This window comes from Limulus polyphemus, unplaced genomic scaffold, assembly GCF_000517525.1.
Source record: "Limulus polyphemus unplaced genomic scaffold, Limulus_polyphemus-2.1.2 Scaffold3643, whole genome shotgun sequence".
In the NCBI taxonomy this organism is placed as follows: Eukaryota; Metazoa; Arthropoda; class Merostomata; order Xiphosura; family Limulidae; genus Limulus; species Limulus polyphemus.
In genome coordinates, this window is record NW_013669253.1 from 89,574 (window position 1) to 116,465 (window position 26,892).

Sequence of the window (26,892 nt, forward strand, 5' to 3'; positions counted from 1 at the left end):
TCTGAAACATGTCAGTCTGCTTTTGAAAAGGTCAAATCTTTGTTGTGCTCTTACCCTGTATTGATGGCACCTGACTTTGATAAGCCTTTCGCATTTGGTGTTGATGCCAGCGATTGTGGTGCTGGTGCTATTCTATTACAATCAGACAACAAAGGTATTGTGTTGCAGCGAATGAAAAAGATTTGAGTTTGAGAATATGGTGGGTGGGGAGAACTTTCCAATCCAACTCCATAATCTTATGTTGCGTCAAACGTGCCACATGTGGACGTGCATTGTCATGGAGAAGAAGAACACCTTTCCGATTGACGAGTGAAGAGCGTTTGTGATGAAGGACTTGATTTAAACGTTCCAGTTGCTGACCATATATCTCTGCATTGAGAGTTCATTGTGGATTGAGGAGTTCGAAATGAATTACTCCTTTGATGTCCCTCCAAATGCAAAGCATCTCTTTCTGCGGATGGAGTCCACGTTTTGGGGCCGGAAGTGGTTTCTACCTAGGACTGACCCATTGTTTTTGGCATTAGTATTCACATAGAGAATCCATTTTTCTTCACCGGTGACAATTCTGTCCAAAAATGGTTCACGCATATTATGCGCCAGAAGACTTGTTGTTGTTTGTAATTAAGCACAAAGCTACACAATGGGTTATCTGTGCTCTGTCCGCCACGGGTATCGAAACCCGGTTTCTGACGTATAATCCGCAGACATACCCTGTGTCACTGGGGGGCGTTCCAGAAGAGACGAAGCAACGTTCACAAGTTGGAAACGGTGATCATCAGAGAGTTCGCGAAGCACCTAAACATCTTCTTTATGGAGTTTTGTCATTTTCCTTAGATGTTTACGTATTGTTTCATGAGAAACATGCAATTTCAGGGCCATTTCACGAGTGTGTTGCCTTGGGTTAGACTCAACAAGCGTCTTCAGAGCATCAATATCAATTCCAACATGTCGGCCCCTGCTATCACTAACGAACGTTCAAAACATTTCCATAAACTTCTTTGATACTCTTTGTAGCTACAGAGGCATTGTTTCCCTTTTTGTATTCAAACAGCATCATATGCCGAATGTGTGTCACGTCGTGTGTCATCACTATAAGGGATTAGAGTATCCTAAACTTTGCACATTATATAGACTACACTAACGTGACGTTTAGGCGGTCCTTTAACTAATATATATTTTATCACCTTTGAGTCTCAAAAATCATGTGTACTTATTTTTCTATTTTATCTCAAGAGAACTATCTTTATTTGCCAAGGTTATAAAGTAAAACTAACTAAAACGCTTTTAACCAAGATAGCGTAATTCAATCATGTGCATTTAGGCTTGCCTAATGTGAAGGCAGGAGAGGGTTATGGCTTTCCAACAACGTTAGTCAGTCAGTCAGATAGTCAGATTGAGAAATTTGTAATTTTATGAAATTTTTGTTTTTACTCTGCCGAATTTCTCAAGTGCCTTGGTGGCTTAGTGTGCAGTTGGTTTGTTTACTACTCAACAGTGAGTGTAAAGTGCTTATAAAGTTATGTTTACATGCTGTTTGCAGTGTGTTTGAGATTTCAATTTCTATTGCACATATTGCACATCTGGCCTATTCCTACTGTAAGTACTACCGTAATTATGATATTACAAATATGTGCATTTTAAAACATTTAGAACTCTACTGCTAAAAATTATTATTTTAATGGAGAAATTATGAATGGTCAGTTTGTAGGATACTTTAATCTTACAGACAACTGAACTCATCAGAAACATTAACATAATTACTGTAAGACATTAAAATATGCAATAAAACCAGAGAAAATAGTTGTTTATTAAAAGGAATTTTAAATTTAAAGTACAAAAGAAAGCCAAATATTTTTGAAAAGATTACTTTGTATTGTTTTAAGCGCAAAGTCACACAATGGACTGTCTGTACTGTGACCACTGAAGGAATCGAACCTCTAAACTTAGCATTGTAACCCCTCGAGTTTACTGCTCATACGAAGGATGAGAAGATATTCCAAATCATTTGACTCTGTTTCACGAATAGTCTGAATTGAGGAATGATAATTATTTAAATATGAAATATGTCTTGAGAAACTAATGGCGACTTATTCTGATCCTGTAAAAACCTGAAGCTAAAAAGTGAGCTCTAATTTGCAAGAAATGGAAAATATACGAGAAGTGCACACAAATGTGTCTGCATGTGAATATGAAATATTAATTAATCAAAGGAAAATACGTAGAATATTTAGAATCCCAAATCGTGCATATACACACACACACACACATATATATATATACATGCATACATACATATACATACATACACACACACATATGTATATATATATATATATACAGGTTTAAAGTCCTTGATGACACCCATGTACAGCTTTTGGGAAAGGCAGGCGAGGCAGCTGTTTTGGGCCTCGTGCCTTGCTTTTATAATGTTATTTTGTTGTTAGAGAGCACTAGTAGCTCATATTTACACTGAGATAAGCCTAAGGTGAAGTTAGTTCGTCATATTGAATTCAACTGAAATAAAGATTATCTGTAACTTCTGTTTTGGTCAGTTCTTGCCTTGGACCTCGCACTTGCTAAAGCCGGCTCTGATGACACCCGGAGTGAAGGGTTAACTTGCCCTAACTAACAGTATTTGAACCTATTTTACATTTAACAGCACTCCCTAACAGATATACTTTTTATATTATCCACTTAGATTGAAGGTCAAAGAATACGAATATATGTGGCGTGTAAAAAACATGACAGATTTACATGGTATTTAAATACAACACCATAAAACCCCGTTTAGAGTCATCTTCTCTCTTATATTTTTGACGCATCTTTAACTATCGATAAAACAATATTATTTCGAATATATCTGGCTTGTTTGTAGAAAAATTACGCTCATAAACAACATAAAAGATCAAAATATATGCAATAATATTTTTTTTAAATGGTGTCCTAAAAGACTAAAATTCAATAATAATAATAATATATTGAATAAAATTTTCAGACTAAATTTCTCACTTTTTTCTTCAAAGTTTAACCTTGTTTGATTGTTTGTGTCTGTATGTTTAACAACAACAAAAATCAAAGCTACACAATGGGCTATCTGCGCTGAACACATCATGGGTATGGAAAATCGGTTTATAGCGTTAATTAAAATTTGATTGAAATCTTGAAAAATAAAATAATATGTTACAAAAAATGGTAGACAGTTAATCTAAGACTGTTATGTTCGGCTTGGCATGGCTTAGTGGTTAGGGCACTTGACTCGAACTTTGCAGGTTGCGGGTTCGAATTCTGTTACCGAACATACACTTTCAGTTATGGGAACGTTATGATGTAATGGTAAATCGCACTTTTTGTGGGTAAAAACGTAGCCCAAGAGTTGACGGTGGATAATGTTGACTAGCAGCCTTCCCTCTAATATATAACTTCTAAATTAGAAATTGAGTTTTGGTAAGTATATAAAAAATACAACATAAATTAGATTTTTACTTTAGACCATTAACTTTAAAACCATAGCTTTGGTGTCCTTGCTGTTTTTCCATTTGGTTGTTTTCGATTTAACTTTTTAGGGCAGAATTTTATTTCATGTCTACATAATAAACATTTATACATTAAGTATTGACGATAGATGATACATTACCATAGTTATATAGTCAATCAGGAAAGTAGGTCTTGCTGCGGCACCAATACTTTAATATGTTTGGTTGATTGTTGCGCATATAGGTTTCACGGGAACAATACTCTATTACTTAACATGTGTATTCAATGCTCATAGTTTTTTGTAATGGTCAGTTTATGGTCAATTCTGGGTACCGAAGAAATGGCTTCAGTTCGACGATACATCTCAAAGTGGAAAACATCTAAACCAAAAACAAGAAGAAAAATGTTTTATAGATTAGCTTGATGATTTAATTTAAGACACATAATTTTACATTAGACATAATCTTTAAACCTACTTCATATAATAATTTTATAGTTAATCTGAAATTTAAAGTTAAATCCAAGAAAGATATCATATATATGCTAGAGTATTTGTAAAATTATATATTTAAACGTTTGCTGTGAAAAATATTGTTTAGATATAACGTAAGCGTTTGAACAGGAAGTAGGACCGGCATGGCCAGGTGGTTAGGAATCCCGATTCGCAATCTGTGGGTCGCGGGTTCGAATCCCCGTCCCATCAAACATGCTCGCCCTTTCAGCCGTGGGGGCGTTATAGTGTGCAGTCAATTCCACTATTCACTGATAAAAGAGTAGCCCAAGAGTTGACGGTGGGTGGTGATAACTAACTGCCTTCCCTCTAGTCTTTCACTGCTCGTTTAGGGACAGCTAGCGCAGATAGATCTTGTGTAGGTTTGCCAGAATTTTCAAACAAACTGAACCCATTTTTTTTAGGGGGACCAGGAATATTTTTGTTCCGGGCACGGAAATATTTCCTAGGGCACCTGGTTGTGACATGAATAATTAGTTGCATATCAAACCAAATGTCTGAAGTTTCACCTACTTAATAAAACTAGTCTAAGAAGAACGTTTAAAGAAAAGTTAAAGTAATAAAATGTGACAATCCTTCCAATGAATGTTAGTAATGGTTCAATTTTCTTAGAAGCAGAATATAATTAATTTGCCAAAAACACACTATCAGCATAGTAAACAGAAAAATATATAAAAAATCGAAATTATAGGCAAACTCAGAATAACCACACCCATTCAAATAGAACATTAAGTCATTTATTTTCTATTTCTAGTACTTCTTATAGTTATAGATTAACATACTTTTATCTCGCCTGTCTGATACAAACAAGTTTTGGCGACGCTCTAGTCACTTCTCATAAAATTTCCATATTCAACAAATTATGATTAAAAAATTTAATATGGAAAGTTAAACCGGTTATGACTAAATTCATCTAGATGTTCAACTATGCACAATTCTATCCCTCCCATTTTTTACCTGCTTCACTCGCATATAATTTACGTATGTTATTCAAGGGTGACTCCAAGAAACAGAGACCATGTAAGTCAATCTTCGTTGATTTATTTTTTTAGTGTTACATTCGACTTTAATGAGGTAAAACAGCAACCATTTCTAGCAATGTATTAGGTATTATATAACACACAAAACAATTAAAGGATAGTTGATGTTTCTAATAATATAGCCATAAAAGGGCAAAAAACCACAGTATATGTATATATATATATAACGTCAATGAGCGTCAAAGTTTCGATTTTACCTGACGATTCGCAGTGCTATCTAAATCATACAGATATATTGGTCTCGCATGTTTCATTATTCATTTTGAAGCGAATTACAGAGTTTAAAGTGCTCCAAATTATTCGTCAATTATTGGTTTGTTTGTTTGTAATTAAGCACAAAGTTACACAATGGGCTACCTGTGCTCTGCCCACCACAGGTATCGAAACCCGGATTCTAGCGTTGTAAGTCCGCAGACACACCGCTGTGCCACTGTGGGGCGTCAATTATTGATAGACAAGAAGATAATTTTATGTTTTACTTACTAGATGAATATAACCAGCCACTAACAGCAGGTCGTTTTGTTGCAAAATACCTACAAATGTCTCAAAATAGGGTCAGTAGAATGTAAAACTTCTTTTAAAAATGGTACAGATGCACCAGCAGTTATGAATGGAAAGCAAATTGTAAAGCACGAGCTAAATATTGCAATTTGTCAACTCTAGTTGGCCACAATGGAAGGGCAACTGCCTTGAGACTGAGTCAAATGTTTGCAGCCACAACTGAACGCTGTGTCAGTATGCAAATGGTTTGAAACATTCTATGCCAGCAGCTCAGTGAGGTGTACTCCGCTCAAGGCAAAGGTGTCCAGAGCACAAAGAGTAAACATGTGGAGCAAGATATTCTTTAGATGAATCGCACTTCACATTGCTTATAATCATTCGGAAAAAATCTGGAACCAGCTTCAAACCTATTTCTATGCAGAAAAGTAACTTGGTGGCAGTGGAAGGATTATGTGAACAGGAATAAGCATTGGTTGATACATTGACTACTACTTTCTGTAGGGTGGTACCATTAATCACACTATTGGAACCGCATCCTGCGACACTTTGTGCTTCCATGTCTTAATGCATTTGGACCTGACTTCAGCCTTATAGATGATAACGTCCCTCCCCGCTTTGTTAAACTGGTCTATCCCATCAAGCATTTAGGAGATGATCTTTGGAATTATGTTCATCCTACTAAATACCCCAAACACTAAAGATGCCCTGGAAACACGCTAACAACATCCTTACCCAGATACCTTTACTATTCGTGGTTACCATATTCCATATCAGAAGGAAATGTCATGAACAGCTAAAATGTAAAGTCACCTCTATAATTTGTTTTATTTTTACAAAAGTGGCCATTTGCATTTCAGGTCACGTGACAGATTATGAGATTGCTAAGTTGAATATAAATAAACTGAGACAGTGATTGACGTTATTTTATAACACGGCTTTGTTTCTTTGGTTAAAATAGCATAAAGTCCAATTAATAGTTTTGTTTTAAATTAGTTATATATGATGTTTGCATCTTAATTAATTTACTATATACTATTTTCACTTATAACTATATTTTAAATTTTGTGTACATGTATTAAAGCAAGCAGAACTTGTAGTTTCAGTTATTGTACATATAAGAAATCGTGTTCTGGTGTTTGGTAAAAGGCTGTAACTTGTGTCAGACAAAGATAAATCTTTTATTCGCCTATGATTCGAAATTTGTAAAGGGTTAATTACGAGGAATATAAGTAGAATATTCCGAGGTATAACGATTCTTAATCCTTTTGTTCCATTGATTCTTGAGGTTTGGTTTTTTAACGCATAAAAATGTAAAAAATATTGCTGAAATTAATTTATAAACTTTTATTTTTGTTTCTTAGGAACACAGAACAATATGATAAATTCTGTTCCAATTTGTCGTGCATTTTGATGCCTGCAATCCTGAACATTTCATATTCCAGACGAAAGGCCTGCACACGCCTTAAAACTGAAAACGCAATATCTTTCACTGAAAATGTCTGAAAACTGATTTGTTTTTTTGCTTTCCCTGAAACTTCTTAAACTGACCAAAATATATTAGAATTGATTACAATCTATATTACTATAAAATGTACATGTGAAAAGTATTCAAACTGATAAACCGATATAATTATTATTTCTGATAAGCAGTTAAATACGAGGCTACATTCACTGCAAAATTTTGTGTTCAAATGATATTCCATCACAATTGCCACGTTTATGGAGTTATAGCAAATTAGTTTCATGAAGGGAATCATCTCTTAAAAATAGGAAATTTGTTTATTAAGAGTTTATACAACACCATAATTATCCGAAAATTAATTTAAGTTAAACGATAGCCACTTGTTTTCTTTCCTTTACTAATATTTGACGTTTTCTTGTTTGTTAGAAATTATAAATCGTTTTTGAGAAACATAGAAAAATATTTAAAACCTCTTTATTTTATTTTATAAAACATCTGATTCTTGTTTAAGGAAGAAGGGTTCAGCACGGTCCAGTCGTTTGGGGTCGTGGGTACATTATAATAGTGACGGATAATCCCAGTATCGGCTTGACAAGAGCAGTTCAAGAGTTGGTGATTGGTTGTGTTGACTAGTTACTTTCGCTCTAGTCTATCACTTTAAAATTAAGGACGGCTACAGATACACCTCCTGTATCTTTGTGTGAAATTCAAGAAACAAAATGAAAAGCTAAATAGTACACAGAAATTGTTTTAGAAAAAATAAGGATATCACGAAAAACGCAAAAGGAAACTGATAAGTTGTTCAACTTTTATCCCATAGTATGTCAAAATTTTCTTTATTGTCATCTATAGTGGAAAAAGTTATGAACATTGGTATTGTTTCAAGTGACACCTTCTAAATATATTTTACATGACACCTTTGAATTTACAATTCTGGTGATTCTAAGAATTGCTTTCTTTCGCAGAAGTTTTAATTTTTGTATTTTATAATTTAGTATTAAAATGTTAGCGAATCTTTTTTTGTAAAAAATTTCCAACTCTATTTACAATTATTTTATTTAATAACTATCTTAGTTTTATTTAATATTAAAACCATGATAGAGCATTTATTAAAAATGAGTTTAAAATGTAACATGGGGCAGTTGTTAAGAAAGATTCGTAAGAGTAACACAGAGTAGTTGTTAAGAAGAATTCTTAAGAGTAACATAGGGTGTTGCTAAGAGCAATTTTTAAGTGTTATACAAAGTAATTTTAATAACGAGCTTTTAGCGTAACATAAGGCAGTTGTTAAGAAAGGTAAGTTTATTCTGTTTTGTGTAATCATGCACCTTGAAATTTCACTGAACTCCTATGGCTTAAATATGACTGATGAAATTTCAATATACTTCCGTGTGACGTCATGCAGAAAGTGAAAAACTCGCTCCAATTCGCACATTAATTAGGATTATTTGAAATAACTTATCAAGAATTTCTGGTTAGAAAACAGTGTAGTACCGTTGCTATTTCGTGATATCTAGCGAATCCTATAGTTATTAGTAAAGACATATTATATGCATTATCTAGAATAGACAAATTAATTCTAAGAAACAACACCTGTAATATTTTGAAGCTGTCTTCGCTACATTTTATGGGCTTTAAAAAACAAGTGTTTGAACGTATGCGCTCTTAGTACAAGAGAATGTTTAATTAAGCTACTTTTCCGCCTCAAACATTTTCAATGCTATTATTGGAAGACTGGTGTGAAGTATAGATACAAGCCTTATGTATGTCGACAAATAAGGCAGCGTTGGCATATGAAAATGATGAACCACGCTGTGTAAGATTGCATGTTTTGGAACTAATATTGAAGTTAGACTCGAAATCTACCTAAAATAAAAGGCAGAGATTATGACGATGGTCTTAATTCAAGTAATGATAATTTAAAAAAACAAGATTTGAGAAAAGAAACTTAACTCATAAAATAAATAAGAACATTTGGCGTTTAAAAAGACAAAATAATTGATTTTATAAAGTTAAAAGTAGAATATATAATTAACAACTCTACAAATTTCGGGGGAAAAAGCTCCACCATCTTCAGGATACCTGAAGAAACACAGGAAATGCCATTTTTATTTTTTTTACCAGCAAGTGTACATCTACAATTTGCACATTATACAGTGCTATCTACAGAATAGATTTCCAAAAATTCACTTCTGGGCCTAGATCTCTATTCAAAACCATTTTATGTTTAATAATCTCAAGAGATTCTCTTATGTTTAATTCATTTTCTAACTTAAATTCTTTAAGTATTTGAACCTTATACCATTCAATTTTATGTAAATAGTTTTTAATTGCATAGAGTTTTTAACTGTATATTCTACTTTTAACTTTATACAATAAATTATTGTGCATTTTTAAACGTTGAATGTCCTTACTCATTTTATGAAATCTATGCACAAGAATGGTCATAAAATATGTAGAAACTTAATTCATATAATAAAAAGTAGAAAGTAGCACATTAGACATGATCCACAGAATAAGAAACAGGGGTTGTGATAAGGGATAGTAATCCACCCATTAAAGAAAACGTGGTATGAGACAACAAAGGATTTATTAAAATAGTACAAAGACAAGAACTGTAACAGTTAATTTACTATGATTTTCTTCAAGTATTTTAAGAAAGAACAAAGTAAACTTAGACAATTTCAGGGTGTAACATTCATTATCAAATGCAGAAACCCATAATTTCTAAATAAAATAGATTTAAATGTATATTTGAAAGGGAAATATGTATATCAGTGTACGTGGCTTAAAGCTAACAGTGAATAATACAAAATGGGAAGATTTCACTTGTTTCTCTACATCTGCTGGTGTTCATGTTTCGCTAATATAAAAAGATGACCTTGTCTTGTTTTCGCTCATGTAATGGTTTTAATTTTTTGTACATATGGCATTTATCATTGACCTGTTTTTATACATCTTACTTGTTTTTGTGAATCTGCAGGTGTTAATATTTTACTCATGTGAAATTTTTACTTCTTTTCGTGAATCTACAGGTGTTCATATTTTACTAATATGAAAATTACACTTGACTTTTTTAAATCTACAGATGTTTATTTTTTGTCAATATGAAGATTTGGCTTTATTCGTTTTTGTAAATTTATAGGTGTTGTCATTTTATTAATACGAATATTTCATTTGACGTGTTTTTGTAAATCTATAGGTTTTGATATTTTACTTGCATAATAGTTTACATTTTTTCTAAGGTCATTACGTTCTATTATTTCCATCACTACAAATCTAATGTTTTAACGTTCATAAACCTATTATTTTTACCTATACTGGGAGTTTTTGTTGAGTAATTAGAATTCATAAGCCTAAACGCTTATGGAAAGATAATGTATATATGGTATCATCTAACTTTGTAAGTTTTGCAGCTTGAAAATAAATCAAATGTTTTATTATATGATTTAATATTTTTATGATACCTAACACATATTGTTTTATGGAATTAAAGTGCGAAAAGTGTTATATTTACGTTTGTTTCATTCTACTTCTGTTCAAAATTCTTCCGTTCTGTATTCACATTGAAACTATAATATATAACCATGAAAGATATCAGACCAAGTCCTATATTACTAATTCTTGTTGTAGCTCTTCTATACTACCCTGGTTTTAATGTTATCGATTTAAAGACCAGATATGACTGAGAATTATTTGACAAATTATTTGTCTTTAATTTTGGCAGAAGCCACTATTACTGTAAGATTTAATTGTGAAACTTATCTGACGTCAGGGAAATTCTCTTTTCATTTGTTGAATTGCAAATATGTCATAAAACTTAAAGACTGCCCATTGGTTTTCATATCATTATTTCAGCCACGTCAGTGGTTATGTTATAGATTATTTTTGCCAATTATAAAAAAAATAAAAGAAGTCTACAGGCTTTGGGAAGGAAAAAGGTCCAGAACAATATATTCAAGAAAATAGTTTGTCAAGTGATAATAATAAAAACAGAACTCTAATTGTTGAGCACAGTTTAAAGCCAGCCGCAAGTTGACGAATGGGCGTTAACGTGGTCATGTGACTGGATAAAGCTGTTACAAAACTGTCAATGAATAATTCAGTTCATGCTTTTGTTGTACAACGATTAGCACCCTATTTCATTGCAGTTTAATCAATTCTATTGCAAGGTAAGAATTACTTTATACGTATCAGTTACGTTTATTATTACTGCAAGTTCTTGAATTGATCTCATTGTCTAGCAGTGTTATCTGATTAATAAAAATTAATGATAACACAGCAGATAGTTCAATTATGCGTTACTGATTGGGAGTACTGTATAAAAATAAGTAAAGCTTAGTTACTACAGGTTTGTGAGTTACTTCAAATAGCTTTGATATAAGACATTGTTCTAATAACAATGAAAAATGTAAACATGCATACCCTTAGATAGTTGGGGTCTTCGTTCGGATACATTGTACGAAAGGTGCTGTAGTGTTTTGTTTGTATTATTTACAGACCCACGTCACACTGGTAACTTTCTCAAGCCAACATATTGTAACCGATTATCTCCACCGTTATGTAATGTTAATATTGTTATTATTTCAAACACCATTGGACTTTTATTAAGTTTTTCTTCACCATTGGAACCTTAGCGTTTTTAATGTTTCACGTGTAAAGATGGATTAAATAAACTAACTAAATATTGCCTGTCTCTTTCCCATATTTATATTAAGTAGACGACAGTATGGATAAATCAGTGGCTTATTCCCCTTCAAATACTTCTTTGGATCCAAATGATGGAGGTAAGACGCAAGATGAACATGGACTTAGAATATTTAATGTCAGGAACTGTAATAGATAATTGAAAATAGTTAGGTATTTTGTAGTATTCTGAAGGTGTGATTTATTCGTACTACTGATAAATCAGCGTTTTATCCCCTTATTTAAGTATAATTTAATTTAAATCCATCTACGCAAATGCTGGTATAAAACTGAGATTATTGGAATTCATTATTATATAGAACTTTACCTGGACTTTTGTCCTAGCCTGCCAGCTTGAGAGATTATTCAAGCTATTTTATTGTATTCTTTGTTTATCACCCGTCATCCAGATCCAGCAATTATCCAAGCTATATACATGTTATTTTTATCATCCGTCATCCAACTCCAAAGATTCTTTAAGCTATAATCTTAATTTATTTAATGTTGTTTGTCACCAAAATCGAAAGATTCTTCGAGCCATATTCTTGTCTAATATATTGTCAGCACTCTTAAAAATTGCATTTTTAAGTATAAAATCATTTTTACCATTCTCAACTATATTTGATAAATGTTGTTTAAATAGAAAAACACTTTTGTTTTTCCGACAGTTTAAAAAAATTCTAACAACATTCCAGAATACTGGTGTTTAGAATTACTGCTGACGAAACTGGCATATTCTTTAAGATACTTACTATAACTTAGATTATCAAATACATAATAAATTGTTAAAAATTGATTATTTATTACTAGTTCTATGTATTTTTAAGATTTCATGAGCAAATAAACACGTTTCAATATTGTATATTAAGAAAACATAGTAAGCTAGGCTCCGCCATACAACACAGTATAAAATTTTACGTCCTGATTATATATAATAATAATCCCTGTAGACTCCCACTGGAGCATAGGGCCGCAACAACACCTCGACGACTGCATTTTGCAGTAATTTAGCAGGTTGGTTTTTGAGTTGATTTTTATATTGTTAAATAGTATCATACAGATGCCCCCCAGTGGCACAGCGGTATATCTGCGGACTTACAACGCTAGAATCCGGGTTTCGATACCCGTGGTGGGCAGAGCACAGATAGCCCATTGTGTAGCTTTGTGCTTAACTACAAACAAAGAGCTCATACAGATTACCTTTTTTGAAGACGACGTTTCAGAGTTTGCCGAGTTATTGATCATAATGATTTATCAATTATAGCTGTATAACATAGAGAACTCATTTTTAACCTAAGATAAATGAAATACACCCTCCAGTAGCTCAGCAGTAAGTCTGAAAATTTATAACACTAAACATCGGGTTTCGATACCGGCAGAGCACAGATAGCACTTTGCGTAGTTTTGCGCTTAACTATAGAAAATGAAACAGCAAATATACACATTTTTGTTATATTATATTTTCTGTTACACTGGTATCCAACACTTACAACTTTCATCATACTATATTGTACCTACGATTCTTGGGGGAAAAAAATTAAAAGAATGTTACGCACCAAATACGATTGAAAGATTTTACTGGTTTAATTATTATAACATTTTACCTTCAAGTTAAGTGTAGAATTTCGGTGCCTCATCCGCTGACGTATAAGTAATTGTCATTTGACAAATTCTTGCTCTAGTATGGTCGTTGAAAGGTTAGACCTGGAAAGAATGGTACCAAGCTGTTTTTGGTACTGTTGGTTGTTGTTATTTAGTTTAGCGCAAAGCTAACTGCATTCTGGTCATCGCAGGGAAATGAAACCCGATTTTAAGTCCGTAGACTTACAGCCAACTCATCAAAGGACGGTACCTTTTGAACCAAAATTTTGCTCTCTGTAACATATATTCCATTTCCGCAAAAATCGGCTTTGATATTTTCCATTTATCGCAAATAATGTAATTAACCCCATTCCACGTAGGGCCTTCAAGATTTGGTACATATGGGAGAGAGAGAATTCCAGAAATAAAGATGAAAAGTGTGAAGATAGCATCCAATATCGATGAAACTTGTATGCTTATAGACTATCATAACTTCATTCTAAAAACTTAGTTCAAAACACTATTAGGTTGCTTTGATAACGTCGTCAATATAACGACTTGAGGAAATATTGCAGCTTTGGCGTACCAAATCAGTCAACTATAATTTTATTTCCGTACACCGTTTTTCAGCATATTTTGTCACTGGGTAGTCTCTACTACAGGTAATATACCAAAATATGAATTTGATGGAACGATGTTTTTGAACTTTACATATTGAATACTTCTTCAGATAAATATTTGTAATGCTAAAATCCTGCGTTCAATTCCCCACAGTTAACAAAGCGTTAAACACAGCTAAAACTAATTGAATATTTAACGCACTCTCAGCCAGCGCACAACCCTCTTCAGGGCATTATTGTTTTGTAGTTAAATTAGATGCGGAAGTATCTGGTTTTAACTAGAAAGTACATGTTGAATTCAAATTCGCATTGCAACCATCAAACAACCTTTAAGCCTACATTCTACTGTCAAAGTTTCTACTGTCTGATTTGTTAAAAAAAGTTACTCTGATAATGATATGCTTTGAAATGAGTTGTGGTAACTTTTTTTGCTACCAAAATTATTTGGCAAATTATCCTTCTTTGTTCCCAAAAAGCTGAGAAGACAAAAAATAAAAAATGTTCCCACTATACTTGTAGCGTTTCTTTTCTAAAATTTCCCTTTGAGTTCACAGCTTTGCTAACTACCATTACTTCTTTTGTAGAAATTTTCAAATGCAATTTGATATCTTATACTGATTTTTTACAATATCAACATGAGAGAAAGAAGGAAACAAATAACTTAAATATAAAAGAGCGCAATAATCTACGAATTTATAAGTAATATGCTGTGAGTATTTAATCAGAAAGTTAACTGAAAAATTAATTTTCAGATTTTAACTTTATAGTTTGAAAATATGATTTTTTTACAGAGCATTAATGACACGTAGATATAATGTTGCTTCTTTTTTTCATGTTTTATCAACTGAAGTCTGCCAGAACTCTAGAAGAAGATGATCAGTCAATCTGATCTACAACAGTTTATTCCACAGAAGGTAATTGACCAACCAGATAATTTCCTGTTGTCAAATGAGGTAAGGCACTTGCATGTCATTATTGTAACTACGTAATATAAAAGTAAGATTTTGCATCTATTCCAGAAATTATCTACTAAGAGTACTTGTGTTAGATTCATTTTTATAGGGAATATAATAGTAGAAAAAACAAACAAACTCGAGAGCGCTGGAGAAAAAATACGATTGATAGATAAGCTCTCGAAATTTGATTTGCATGTAGTCAAGTTTATATTTTTCTTAATTTCTTACAAATATCATGATTAATTTCGAGTTATTTTAAGAATACAATAGTCAACTTGGATCAGTTTACTTAAACTGAGGAATTTTATACTACATTATTCATAGAAAATAAGGGTTACATTGGTTTGCCCTTATTGCAGTAGTGTAGAGCCGGTACTAAATGGCAGGCAGTTAGATAACACATTAGTAAGCTTGTTCTTTAATTGTTAAGACATCGAAGTCCGGGAAGACTACAAAATAGAATGCCAGTGTTGGTTCTGTTTGCTGTTAAGGAAAATACGGACTTCTTTCTATTAAGAAATCGAACTAAATAAGTAAAGGACGTAATTATCAGCACAACTAAAACACTTGTTTATTATCAAATAAAAAACAAACGAAATCTATAAAACACGAACAACTACCAAATGGGTGCATTATACTGTTTGAAGTTTAAAATGGTTAGTCGCTTATTCAAGTTTATAGATGTGTTTGACTTCAATTAAACAGCAGTAGATTCCCAAATGTTAAAATTCTTATGAATATTAAGAAAATTTACAACAAAACAATTTCAGATATCTAGCAGAGTAGCATACACATATAATAAACATTACTGTAATATATATTAGCTATACATCCTGTACATTCAAATAGTCAAAATATTATTATTATGTTACAAAGTCATTTTAAAATAGAATATATATATATATAATATACAATCATTCATCAATTACAAGTTTAAACAAGGTTGGAAACAATACTTATTTATCTTAGGTTCAAAGTGTTTAACGAATAAGGGTTCCTTTAGTTTGCGTCGGTTTTTTCTTATTTCTTTCTTTTTTATAATGAGAATTTCAATATCATTAAGATGGAACATATGGCTGTATCTGGACATGGTTCATAAACATTTGCATTGTAGGAACCTGTCTGTAGGTTTCACCGATGTAAAACTCAGCGCATTTGAAACATAAGTATCAGAATCTTGGTATTTGTTTGATAAAAATTGTCCTGATTTTCTGATAGGAAGGAGCACATTGTACCGACAAATTAATTTGAAAATTTTCAATAATTTATCCCAAGGTTTTCTTATTGAATGTGACACATTTGGGACAATAATGGCGGTGCAGCGATTAGCAGTCTTCACTTCCTCATATTAAAAGCGCAGTTCCCTCCTACTTACATTAGGAATTTATTGTGAAACTAACTGATACATAATAATAAATAATTAAGAAAATGAAAGATTAATTAATTAATTAATAACTAAACAAACAGCATATATAACAAAATACCAGTAGGTTGCTATCGACCGGTTGTCTCCCTGTGGCCTGTCATTCGAAATTAGGAAGCACTAACAAACGTTCTGTGATAAGACTCCATAATTTGAGGAAGGAGAGTCTATACTAGAGCCGATGATAAAAAATTCTCTAGTAAGTAACCAAAACCATAGCAGTATCCTGAAACACGAATTAAAATGGCTTGTAATCTCGAATTTTTATGTTTATTTTGTCACAGTCTGGTGGTTTCAAGTTTTAAAACATGGCTATATAGGAGCACCTAACATTGCCAAGATGAGTACCATATTACAGTACGTTTGAATAATAATTAACTTTGTTTTACATTAATAACGCTGTTTAAGTTGATGGTTACGTAATTCATCAAGTTGAATTATACGCATCAAAATGGAATAAATGATCCAATACGCAGCGAATTTGACGAATTTCTCCACACGAGGCTATTAGCTGAATAGCTGCTAGTCGATAATAAACGTACGTGGTTTTATTGTATTTACATAAAAATTTTCGTTTTTCAAATGCCTCCAACAGAATTTCACATCATTTTCTATCTTACATTTAATCATGAAATATATTTATTATAAAAAGCTGTACCGCAACTGTTTAAATAAAATGTGCATGAAGAACAATCTCAACATCTCTATAACCTAATGCTAGAACAGTTTACTTCCACTTATCTTGCACATCTTTGCAAACACATTTAACTAAACTAAAACAACACAGTTAATCAAAATAATAATGACTTATTTATGTTTTGCTTTATAGCCATAATTTTAAGGTATTCCAAGAATAAAATATATTTTCTCTATACGTTTGTATGACTTAGATAGGTAGATAGATAATGCACGTTTGCTACTGTTTTAGTTCTACAATAATAAGGGAGAGCCATTTCTGTTCTGTGATTCAGAGAACTTAATGCTGGACGCCTTATTGAATGATTATCAGTCAAGTTACTACGATGAGAACCACTACCTGAACAACTCGTTTCCACAAACAGTACTCACGACGCAACCTTGTCTGAGCGAAACATCAATGTACAGTGGGTATTCATCCTTTTCAAGTATCTGAATAGTATGAAAGTTATGCACTACCAAAAGTAACTATCAAGCACCGTCACCTAGTGATTCTGTCATTTACTTTGCACATCTGTGTTGCTAGGTTTCATACTAACTTCGTACTTCAAATAACAATTTATCGCCATATTATTTTATACACAGTATTATATTACTAAATAACGTATTAGTAATATGTATAGAACTTTAGTTATATCACATTGAAAATCAAAACCTGTTTATGATGAGTAAACTGGAATGGACGGCAACTTCAGACTAAATATTTTTGTTTATGTTTTATTCAACAGCTCACTCTTCTAACCAATACGATAGATACATATTAATTCATAAATTCATACATTTCAAGTAAAGCTAAGAATTCAAACATGATTTTATGAGCATAATATAAAGAAAACAATTTTATACAGAAATTAATATATCTTAACGAACATATGAAGATCTTGCTTGGTAACGCAAAGTGACGGGCTTGCCTCTCAAAAATAGTAATGCATTGAGAGCTACATGTTAAACTGAGAGGAGAAACATTTAATAAGCTTTTCCTTCTGCCTATATTTTGATGTTACATACAATGTTTCAAGTAAGATAATCAAGCAAAAGAAAATCGAAAATTTCTGTACAAAAGTCCCAGATGAAGATAGAAGGAAAAAGAGAACACTTCAAACTCATAATAATCAATAAAAAACCAAGTCAATTTTGCAAGAAATTTGCAATTGTATATCAGTAGTTATGGGGATAGTTAAGACATGCACACTGATTGGTTACCTCAGAGAGGGAATGTTCGAATGCATGACAATAAGACTGATCATATTTCTTTACAAGTCTTTCTTTATTACGGGTTCCCAACAAGGAGAAATGTAACACCATCTGGACTGACGGACTTTGCAACGTATGCCGTTACCGACGAGACCTTTTACCGAGTACTTGAGCTCGTGAATTGTCTGGAAATACAACACCTAAAGTTAAATAACTTAAATGTTTCAACACGGGCTCGGTCGATTTGACCGACCACATGACATCTTTGTATTCGTTTAAAATGGAGCTCACGTTACCTTATTGAATTACATTATCCACAAGCTACTCGGAGCTGCTTGCATGTGTGCCTCGTGAAACATTTTTATTATATTATTATTTATTTTATCTAATCTAATCTTAACTAACCTAAAGATATTTTAGTTACTTTTATAATAATAAATAAAGAATAAAAATAAAAAAAACAAGAAATAAAATACTTACGGGGTCTTTTTTTTTTTGCTGTTCACTGTCTATGACACTTAACACTACTTTTTATACTAATTGTAGTAATGCACTAAATATTTTTTTATTTAATTAAATAATGCACCAAAGCAAATAGAATACTGAAATGCAAAATGCAGACAACTGTCTAACTATCACAATTTTTATGGGCTTCTAAGTATGTGACAAGAGCCGTTACAAATTCATCCAAGCTAGTCATTATCTTTCCCATGGAAACAAAGCTTATACTAATAGGGATGATAAATTCTCTGCTCAGAAAACAACGTAATGTAATACGCCATTTGATAGAAGAAAACCTTGGCTTTCTATTGGTTATATATAATATAGAATTAAACGTAAGAGAGAGAACTATTAACAAATCCTAAAAGAGAGGATGTAACAGGTGGGTGTGGCACAAGGGGTCTGATTTTCTATTACATTAAATTTCGTACTTATTAGAGGGTTGGTGACTAAAAAAAAGAAAAGAGGGGATTCCTAGAGAAAATATGTTATATTTCTCACACTAGGGGAAATTTGGGATTTTTTTAAAATATTGCCTTATAAAATTAAAAACTTTAATAACGCCAAATTAAAGCGTTATTATAGATTATTAGCTATGATTTTATGCTATATTAATTGTTATAGCATAAACAAAAAGTAGTCTAATTAAAATTCGAATGTAAGTCACTAAAACCTCGAGACATGCACAGTAAAGGATGCTCCTGCAGAATGAGTTAATAAATGATGTAATTAGTGTTTTGACTGAGATTTTGTTAAATTTACAGCTAGCAATAGCCAACACCATTTGTATGTGTGTGACATTGGTCATTACATATCTAGAAATCATTTGATGGCAAACATATAATCATCCTTTTCAGGACAATAATTCTGAAAGTATGTAAGGTAAATTATTGGCTATGATAATCTGTCTCATTCAAATAATGGATAATGATGCATGATAAAAACTGTTATATGTAACAGAGTTATAATAGTTGTCTCATTGAAATAAGAGTTTTACTTGTAAAAGCAAAACACCAGATATGTTTAAATACTACAGAACTATAAAAACATTGTCCTTAGTTATATCATCCGCCTAAAGTAATATTACCCTTACTAAGACCTAACAATAATAACGTCATCTACCCATAGAAACACTGTCAGTCTTTGTGAAACATATGTAACTGAAATATTTGGTCAAGAACTGTTATATACAATACAAAGCATAGTTATATGGATAGAGGAATAGAATATTTAATTCATAAGAAGTGAAAATGTAAGCTTGTATGTTAAATTATTGCATAATATTTAGAGATTTAAATAAACGCCTTGTTGAAAAATATTTTATAACATATTTGTAGATTAACCACGTCTGAACTTTTGACCAATTGCTTGATGTTGTACAGAGTTCAATCTTATTGACTAGAGTATATAAAGTGTTTTTGTTGTAATGTAACCATTGAAATACAAGAATTGTACTATATTGTTTATAAACTAAGTTCATATGTATTATGAGTAAGTTTATTTGTTATAGCATAATAGAATCTTTGATTTGTCAACAAATATATACATTTGAAAGTGTCATGACTTTAGCCTCGTTTTTGTTGTAAACTGTATTCTTGAAAGATAAATAGTAAATGTATAAGATTTATAAACATAAAAGAATAGAGGTGAGAAACCTACCCCCAGTGGCACAGCGGCATGTCTGCGGACTTACAATGCTAGAATCCGCGTTTCGATACCCGTGGCGGGCAGAGAACAGATAGCTCATTGCGTAGCTTTGTGCTTAATTACAAACAAACAAACAAATGAGAAACCTCTACAATTTTGAATTTATCTAGATTTGAACAATTTAAGTAAAAAACTCTTTGCTATAATGTAAACATACTATGTATTTAAAATGTATTGTTCAACTTTTGTTTCTGGTTTGTACGTTTAATAATTTAGTCAGCTCAACTGTTTTGAAATTAGATACACTGATCTAAGTCATAATGAATCAGAGTGAAATTTCTCCACGTGTTAATGACCCACAGATAGAAACGATTAGAACGTCTATGTGCAAGTAGTTTCAGTAGTGATATCTTAATGATTGTTGCAAAAGTTTTGATTAATGCAAGAAAAACATGGAGAAGGTCGTTTATAAGCTGTATTCTAAAACCACAAAGTTTTTACTTTTATTTGTATTGTATGTTTTATACTTCAAGGGAATATTCTATAGAAATTGGTAAGTGTTGCTATTTTAAATAATTTCTATAATAGTAAAGTCATTGGTTAAACAGAAAGTCATTTATTTATTATATATATTTGTAGCAAAAGTATTTACTACAGAGTTTATTAACCAGATGTTAAACTTAAAGATATGGATGAAAACAGAGCTATATACATGGAGGGTTAATATAAGAATATGTTTAATCCATAAAGCCAAGCATTATAACTAGTGAAACATGCATTATATGTGTATACTAAATTATTCTATATTATTTAGAAAATTAAACAAGTATCCTTTTCGGGATGAATAGATGATATATAATAATTATAGAAATGAATTTAAGATAAGTGTATGTCACTTAAAACTTCGAAAAATGTAAAAAAGTATAATTGAATATTAGAGCGAAAACTATAATTAGTACTTAATCATAAAAATACAGCAGCACCCTGGTTCAATATTTACTAAAACGATACATTACACGTGATAAAAACTTTTCAACAGTACGTTAAATGTGTTAATAACACAATCCTCCTATAGAAACACATGTAATATATGAATAAAAACAATAAACACAAGTTGAGACAAGTCGAAACCTGTATGCAGTCCTACAGAAGCACAGTAACACCATTCGCCTTTTTAAAACACATGTAATACATTTGAATATATAAATGAAAACTATAAACATAAAATGAGACAAGTTGAAATACGTATGCCATTCTACGTAAACCTATCGGATTTAATTAACTCCGAGTAATTGATTTTTTTTTATCTTATTCATTTTAAAACTAAAAACGATCATACCTTAGTAGGTGATAAACTATTGCCTTAGTTAGTCGTTCTTATGAATATCAAAGGTACAATTAATACCTGAAATATATGTTCATTTTTCGTTTATAGCTTTTATATCCATTAAAAAGACTATTTTTCTAGGTAACCTCTGAAATAGATAACGGAATCTTCCTATGTTCAAAGTGATTCTCTTTGCGAAATCAACACCCAACTTGTCCGGACTTTAATGTTTTCTGTATTACACTGTGCTTGCTTCACTGTGTTCTACATAAATAAGATCCGATTTTTGCATTTCGAACTGCTTAATCACGAGTTATTGTTTTGTTGTTGTTTGTCTGTTTATCGTAGTTCTCACGGAAATTATCGGCTCTAGCATTATTTGATTGTATTTTCGAACTGTTTAATCCTCTTCTCACGTAGTAGAAAAGCTGTACTGAATTTCTATAGGATTTCAGTATTCTTTCATCTATATATTGTATTAGCTAGTCCTTTTTTTGTGATATATGATACGACGGAGAGATAATTCGTTGTATCATATTTCCATTTAAATATTTGCATGTTCTGATAAATATTGTTATGAGGTTAAAGTATATATGATTTATGATTTTAACAAGTTATCTCATAATAATTCTGTTCTTTAAATGAAAGCGACTCTAAATATACTGCTACATGTATTTTTCAATAGATTATAGAGGCTTACGTGACGTAACTTATGTTAAAGAAATCCATTTCAACTACATTTTAGTAGTTTGTATAATATTCTAGGTCTACTAAAGCGTTAGTGGAAGTTTACAAAAACATACGGATATAATATGCTAATTTCGAGCACTGTTACATAAAAGTGATATATATATATATAATTTACTGAAATATTGTTAAGTTTAAAAATTTTATCTTCTAAAATCTTTTTTTTTTAATATATATTGTTTTATTGGTTTTAGTTTCGTAAAAATGGAGTCAAAGTACTTAAACCGGTTTTTGTTTTAATTATTTAAGTTGAAGACAGTTCGCGGGTTTTGTTAGAAATGTTATAGACGATTCAGTTGTACCAGCTATAAAATAAGAAGCTCTCATAAAAATAAGAACATTTTGTACTGGTACTCAACTCCACTGTATAGATAATGTAAAGAAACACGAACATTATGTAGGTTCAAGTTACAGTAAAACATAAAACAATCGCAGACTTAAAGACAAACCAACATATATGTTTGTAGTTAGACGCAAAGCAACTTAATAGGCTATCTGTGCTGTGCTCACCACAGGTATCGAAACCCATTTTCTATCGTTATAAGTCCGTAGACTTACCGCTGTACCACTGATGGGCAACATACAATACATAATCATTCTAAATAACTACAGCCTTAGCTAAAATGTTTGTATATTTTGTAACAAATAAGATCATTATTATTAAGATGGAATACAAATACACTTAGCAATGTCAAACTGAGAAATGAATGTTATATTAAACATTTACATATCTAGTTTGTATAATGAAGCAGGTTCTATGGGCACCATGAACGATTTATTAAAACAGCAAACAATTTTATCAGACATCTATAGAAAGATGTATAATTCAGCATTTCGCCTATCACAACAAAACCTTAGAAAAACATACTGTATATAGTGACAAAATATACCATCAAATTATTATAATTATCATAAGGTTATTGATGTAATCCACAGTGATTTTATCCCAAATTATCACTAGAAGGCGCTGCGACTTAGCTACAGTAGCTGATTTATTGTAGTGATTCGGAATTTTCTGGCTTAGCTCTGCCCTCCAGTTCTCAATGAGAATATAACCTGAAGACTTTGCTGGCTGGCCATGGTAATCTTGTAACATCTTTCTGGTTGAGATAATCCTGTACAATACACGCATTGTGGACAGTGGCATTGTTATACTGGAACGCAAAGTTATTGCCAAACCTAGCCCTACCATTGACCTTTCCCTGAAGGATATGAAAAGCAGTTTTTCCACCATGATGAATAACTGCCCAAACATCACTTCCTATGTGTTTCTTATGTGAAATACCATCTTCGCTCATCTTTTCTCCAGGCAAACGACGGACACGAATCCTACCATCAGCTTTAACAAACCGGAAACAGGACTCACGTGAAAATATCACATGTTGTCAGTGTCCTAACTATAAACTGGCATCCTGTCTTGCCCAAGTAACATGGTGACGATAGTGAATTCTGATTAATATCGGCTTGCAGGTAGCCTTTCTTGCAAAATAACCTTCTTTGTTCAGTCTTATAATGACTGTTGTTCTGGATACCCTGGAATCAATGTATTCATGCCATTCTTATCCTAAAATGTTGCAAGACCTTTTTCGAAATTGACGTGTTAACCTGATCAAAACAGGGTCATCTCGAACAGTAGTTTTTCGGCATCTACCCGTAGACTTTCTTGGAACAACGTTTCCTGTAGTTCAATTACGTTACACTGTTATGGGTACAGTAAACCGAGGGTACCCTACTGTTCTGGCAATGGCCATTTCTCCATACCGTTTGTGGACAATTTGACGCCCTATAACTTCTGACACGTGACGAGGCACGACTTACACGAAGTACAGCGAAATCTCTGAACAAAGTTTTGATCTGTTTCGAAAACGATTATACCAAAAGTACACTCTTTATACAAAACAGGTGTGTATGTGTGTTTTGACGAACAAATGCTAAAAACAACTTATACAGACCAGAATAATGACTCACACATGACTGTCCGATCATACGCTACCTTCTCTGTTGCTACTCGGGCATTTACTCAATAACTACTCTAAGCATGTAGACAATAACATTAATATAAAACAGAATACAAACATTGTGGCCAAGACTGTACCAATGATGCGACTGTCTTGAAACATTTTGTTTTTTAATAAGTTTTGAATGTTTCTTACAATGGCACGTTAGGATGTTGCTATGAATAGTGTGTTAAAACATGGCTTATGGCCTTTATAAAATGCTTATGGATAAATATAGGATGGTGCTTAAGGCTAAAAAGTCAGGAAATTGTTTACATATAACTCTTTAGGAGTTTGCTTATGGATAACACGTTAGGGTGTTGCTTAAGACTAAAAATTAAATACAATGCCTACGGAAAAGCACGTTAGGATATTCTTGCGAATAATTCCTTAGGATATTTTTAGAAGTAAATTATTTGGGCATTGTTACTAATATCAGATTAGAATGTTGTTTACGGACGACAAGTTAAAATGTTACTTACAAGTCACACGTTAGGATTATACCTCCATTTATTGATGTTACACAACTAAAACTGAACTTAGAGGATTGAAATTCCTGCGCAAGATATTTCTATGTCTGATAGTTGCTTTCGCTCATAGTAAAACAATGATATCTAGTAATCTGACTTGTAGATATATATACCTTCGTGTTAGTACATCGATCAATGAAATAGTAGGACACCTTCAAACCTACAATTCAATTTAAAACTCACACTTGACTAAAATGGCTTAGAGTACCCGTAGGTAACCTAATTTGGGTTAAAAGTCAGTTGTTTTGTAATACCAATTTGTTTCGATATTAACTATTGTTAACTTACACAGCGTTTATAACTATAACAATTTATGAATCTTAAAATGTCACAACAATTGTTAATCAATATATATATATATATATTTAGTACTACACGTACCTCTATGGAAACAACTGTAAAACATAACCGAATTAAAAGTAAAAAAATGTCAATACTAATAGTATTTATCTATTTTACCCACTTAATTTTACGTGCATTTGTTCATATTGGTTCTACACTCGTTAATCTACCTCAGCTTTTCTATTTTCCTGTCAATTGTTATTTGTAGATAAGGTTTCTACAACGTCGTCAGAATTGTTACCAGTAGTTACCCAAGATAACACAGATTGGTCCAATCACAGGTTTACTCCACATTGTAAACTAACTGATATCAAGTTTCCAGATAATATTTTCTACAGCCCTATTGGTATGTTTTTATTATACTTAGCAATAATTTAGATAAAAACTTGTTTCATTGAAAATTTTAAATAGTGCGATGTTGCATGATAAAAATTAATTACAGACTATGTCATTGTTTTATCCTCGAAACAAAAACAGATACGCCGTCCTATTAAAAAACAAGAGGGAATCTTCAATAGTCGCGGCTGTAATTAGATCTTAAAATCGGTCAAGAGATGGAGTTATGAGCTAAAACTTTGTACTTGAAAAAAAAGGCTCAGAGCCATTCTGTGAGCCGCTATGCCGCGGCTAACAAGGCAGTCTATTAGAAACTCAAACTCTACAATTTACCAAAACTATTACGTAACATACAGTATTAAAATTTCGACTTTTTTTATAAATTTGAAAAATTACTTGATCATAAAATTCTACACATGGAGTTCTGTAAATGTTTAGTCAAAAAATTTTCATTCACTTGGAGAGTTGTTGAGAAAAACTCAAGAAAGTTAGGCAAATGTTTGTTGTTTAAATCTCTGAAAAAAAATATGTTTATGGAATTATTTTTCCTTTTGTGATATATTTCATACCAACAGAGACCCGTAAAACATTGGGCAAATTAGTATATTTTTTGCAACAGTACTTATTTTTAAATACAGGGTTTCTAGAATAATATAAAATAACTCTAATCTCCGACACCGAAATCTATAAGTCCATTTGTCTTAGGCCTAACATTAGTTAAGCCTTTATTAAGTACGGCCTATATTCGATAAAAAGATAAATTAACATGGTGACTTGTATACGTTTTTTGCTTGAGTTTAGTTAAGGTTAAACTTTACCGCACTTAATAGTATCAGTAAATAAACTTATAAAGTTATACTACAACGTAACGTTAGACCTTTTTCAAAGCTTTAATAAGCTTTTATTATATTATTAGGTAAAATTTATACTAAAGTATATTCATTTACATCCGCCTTTTGTTTAAATCCGTTGAAATGAAGTGAGCGCACATTTTCAGGACAGACAAAACTGAGTATTATTATAATGACTTACAGCATTATTATTTTTATTTTTTGGATACTCTGAAACAGTCAATAGTATTGGCACTTTCAACTAATTACTTTATTTTACAATAACTAGATTCTTATAAGTGTGGTGACATCAGCCCCCAAAATGACTTGAACACCGATATCGAAAGAGATCTGGTCTCATGTTTTTCTTTTAAAAATGAAAAATACGTGCCAAGGTCTGGTAAGTTTACCGCTTATTTTGTTCGTGATTGATTGAAATCACAGTCTTACGAATAAATGTATTTTTTAAGTTGACAACTACGGGAGGATTT

At 31.9% G+C, this 26,892-nt stretch overlaps 1 protein-coding gene across 1 annotated transcript; it reads left to right on the plus strand.

Moving 5' to 3' along the window:
- Positions 1 to 14,731: 14,731 nt before the first annotated feature.
- LOC111088378 lies at positions 14,732 to 25,581 on the plus strand (the record flags this gene model as incomplete). Its single annotated transcript, XM_022398312.1, has 3 exons — positions 14,732 to 14,828; positions 17,183 to 17,357; positions 25,444 to 25,581. Coding segments are annotated over exons 1-3 (394 nt in total), but the record flags the coding sequence as incomplete, so codon positions are not given.
- Positions 25,582 to 26,892: the final 1,311 nt, after the last annotated feature.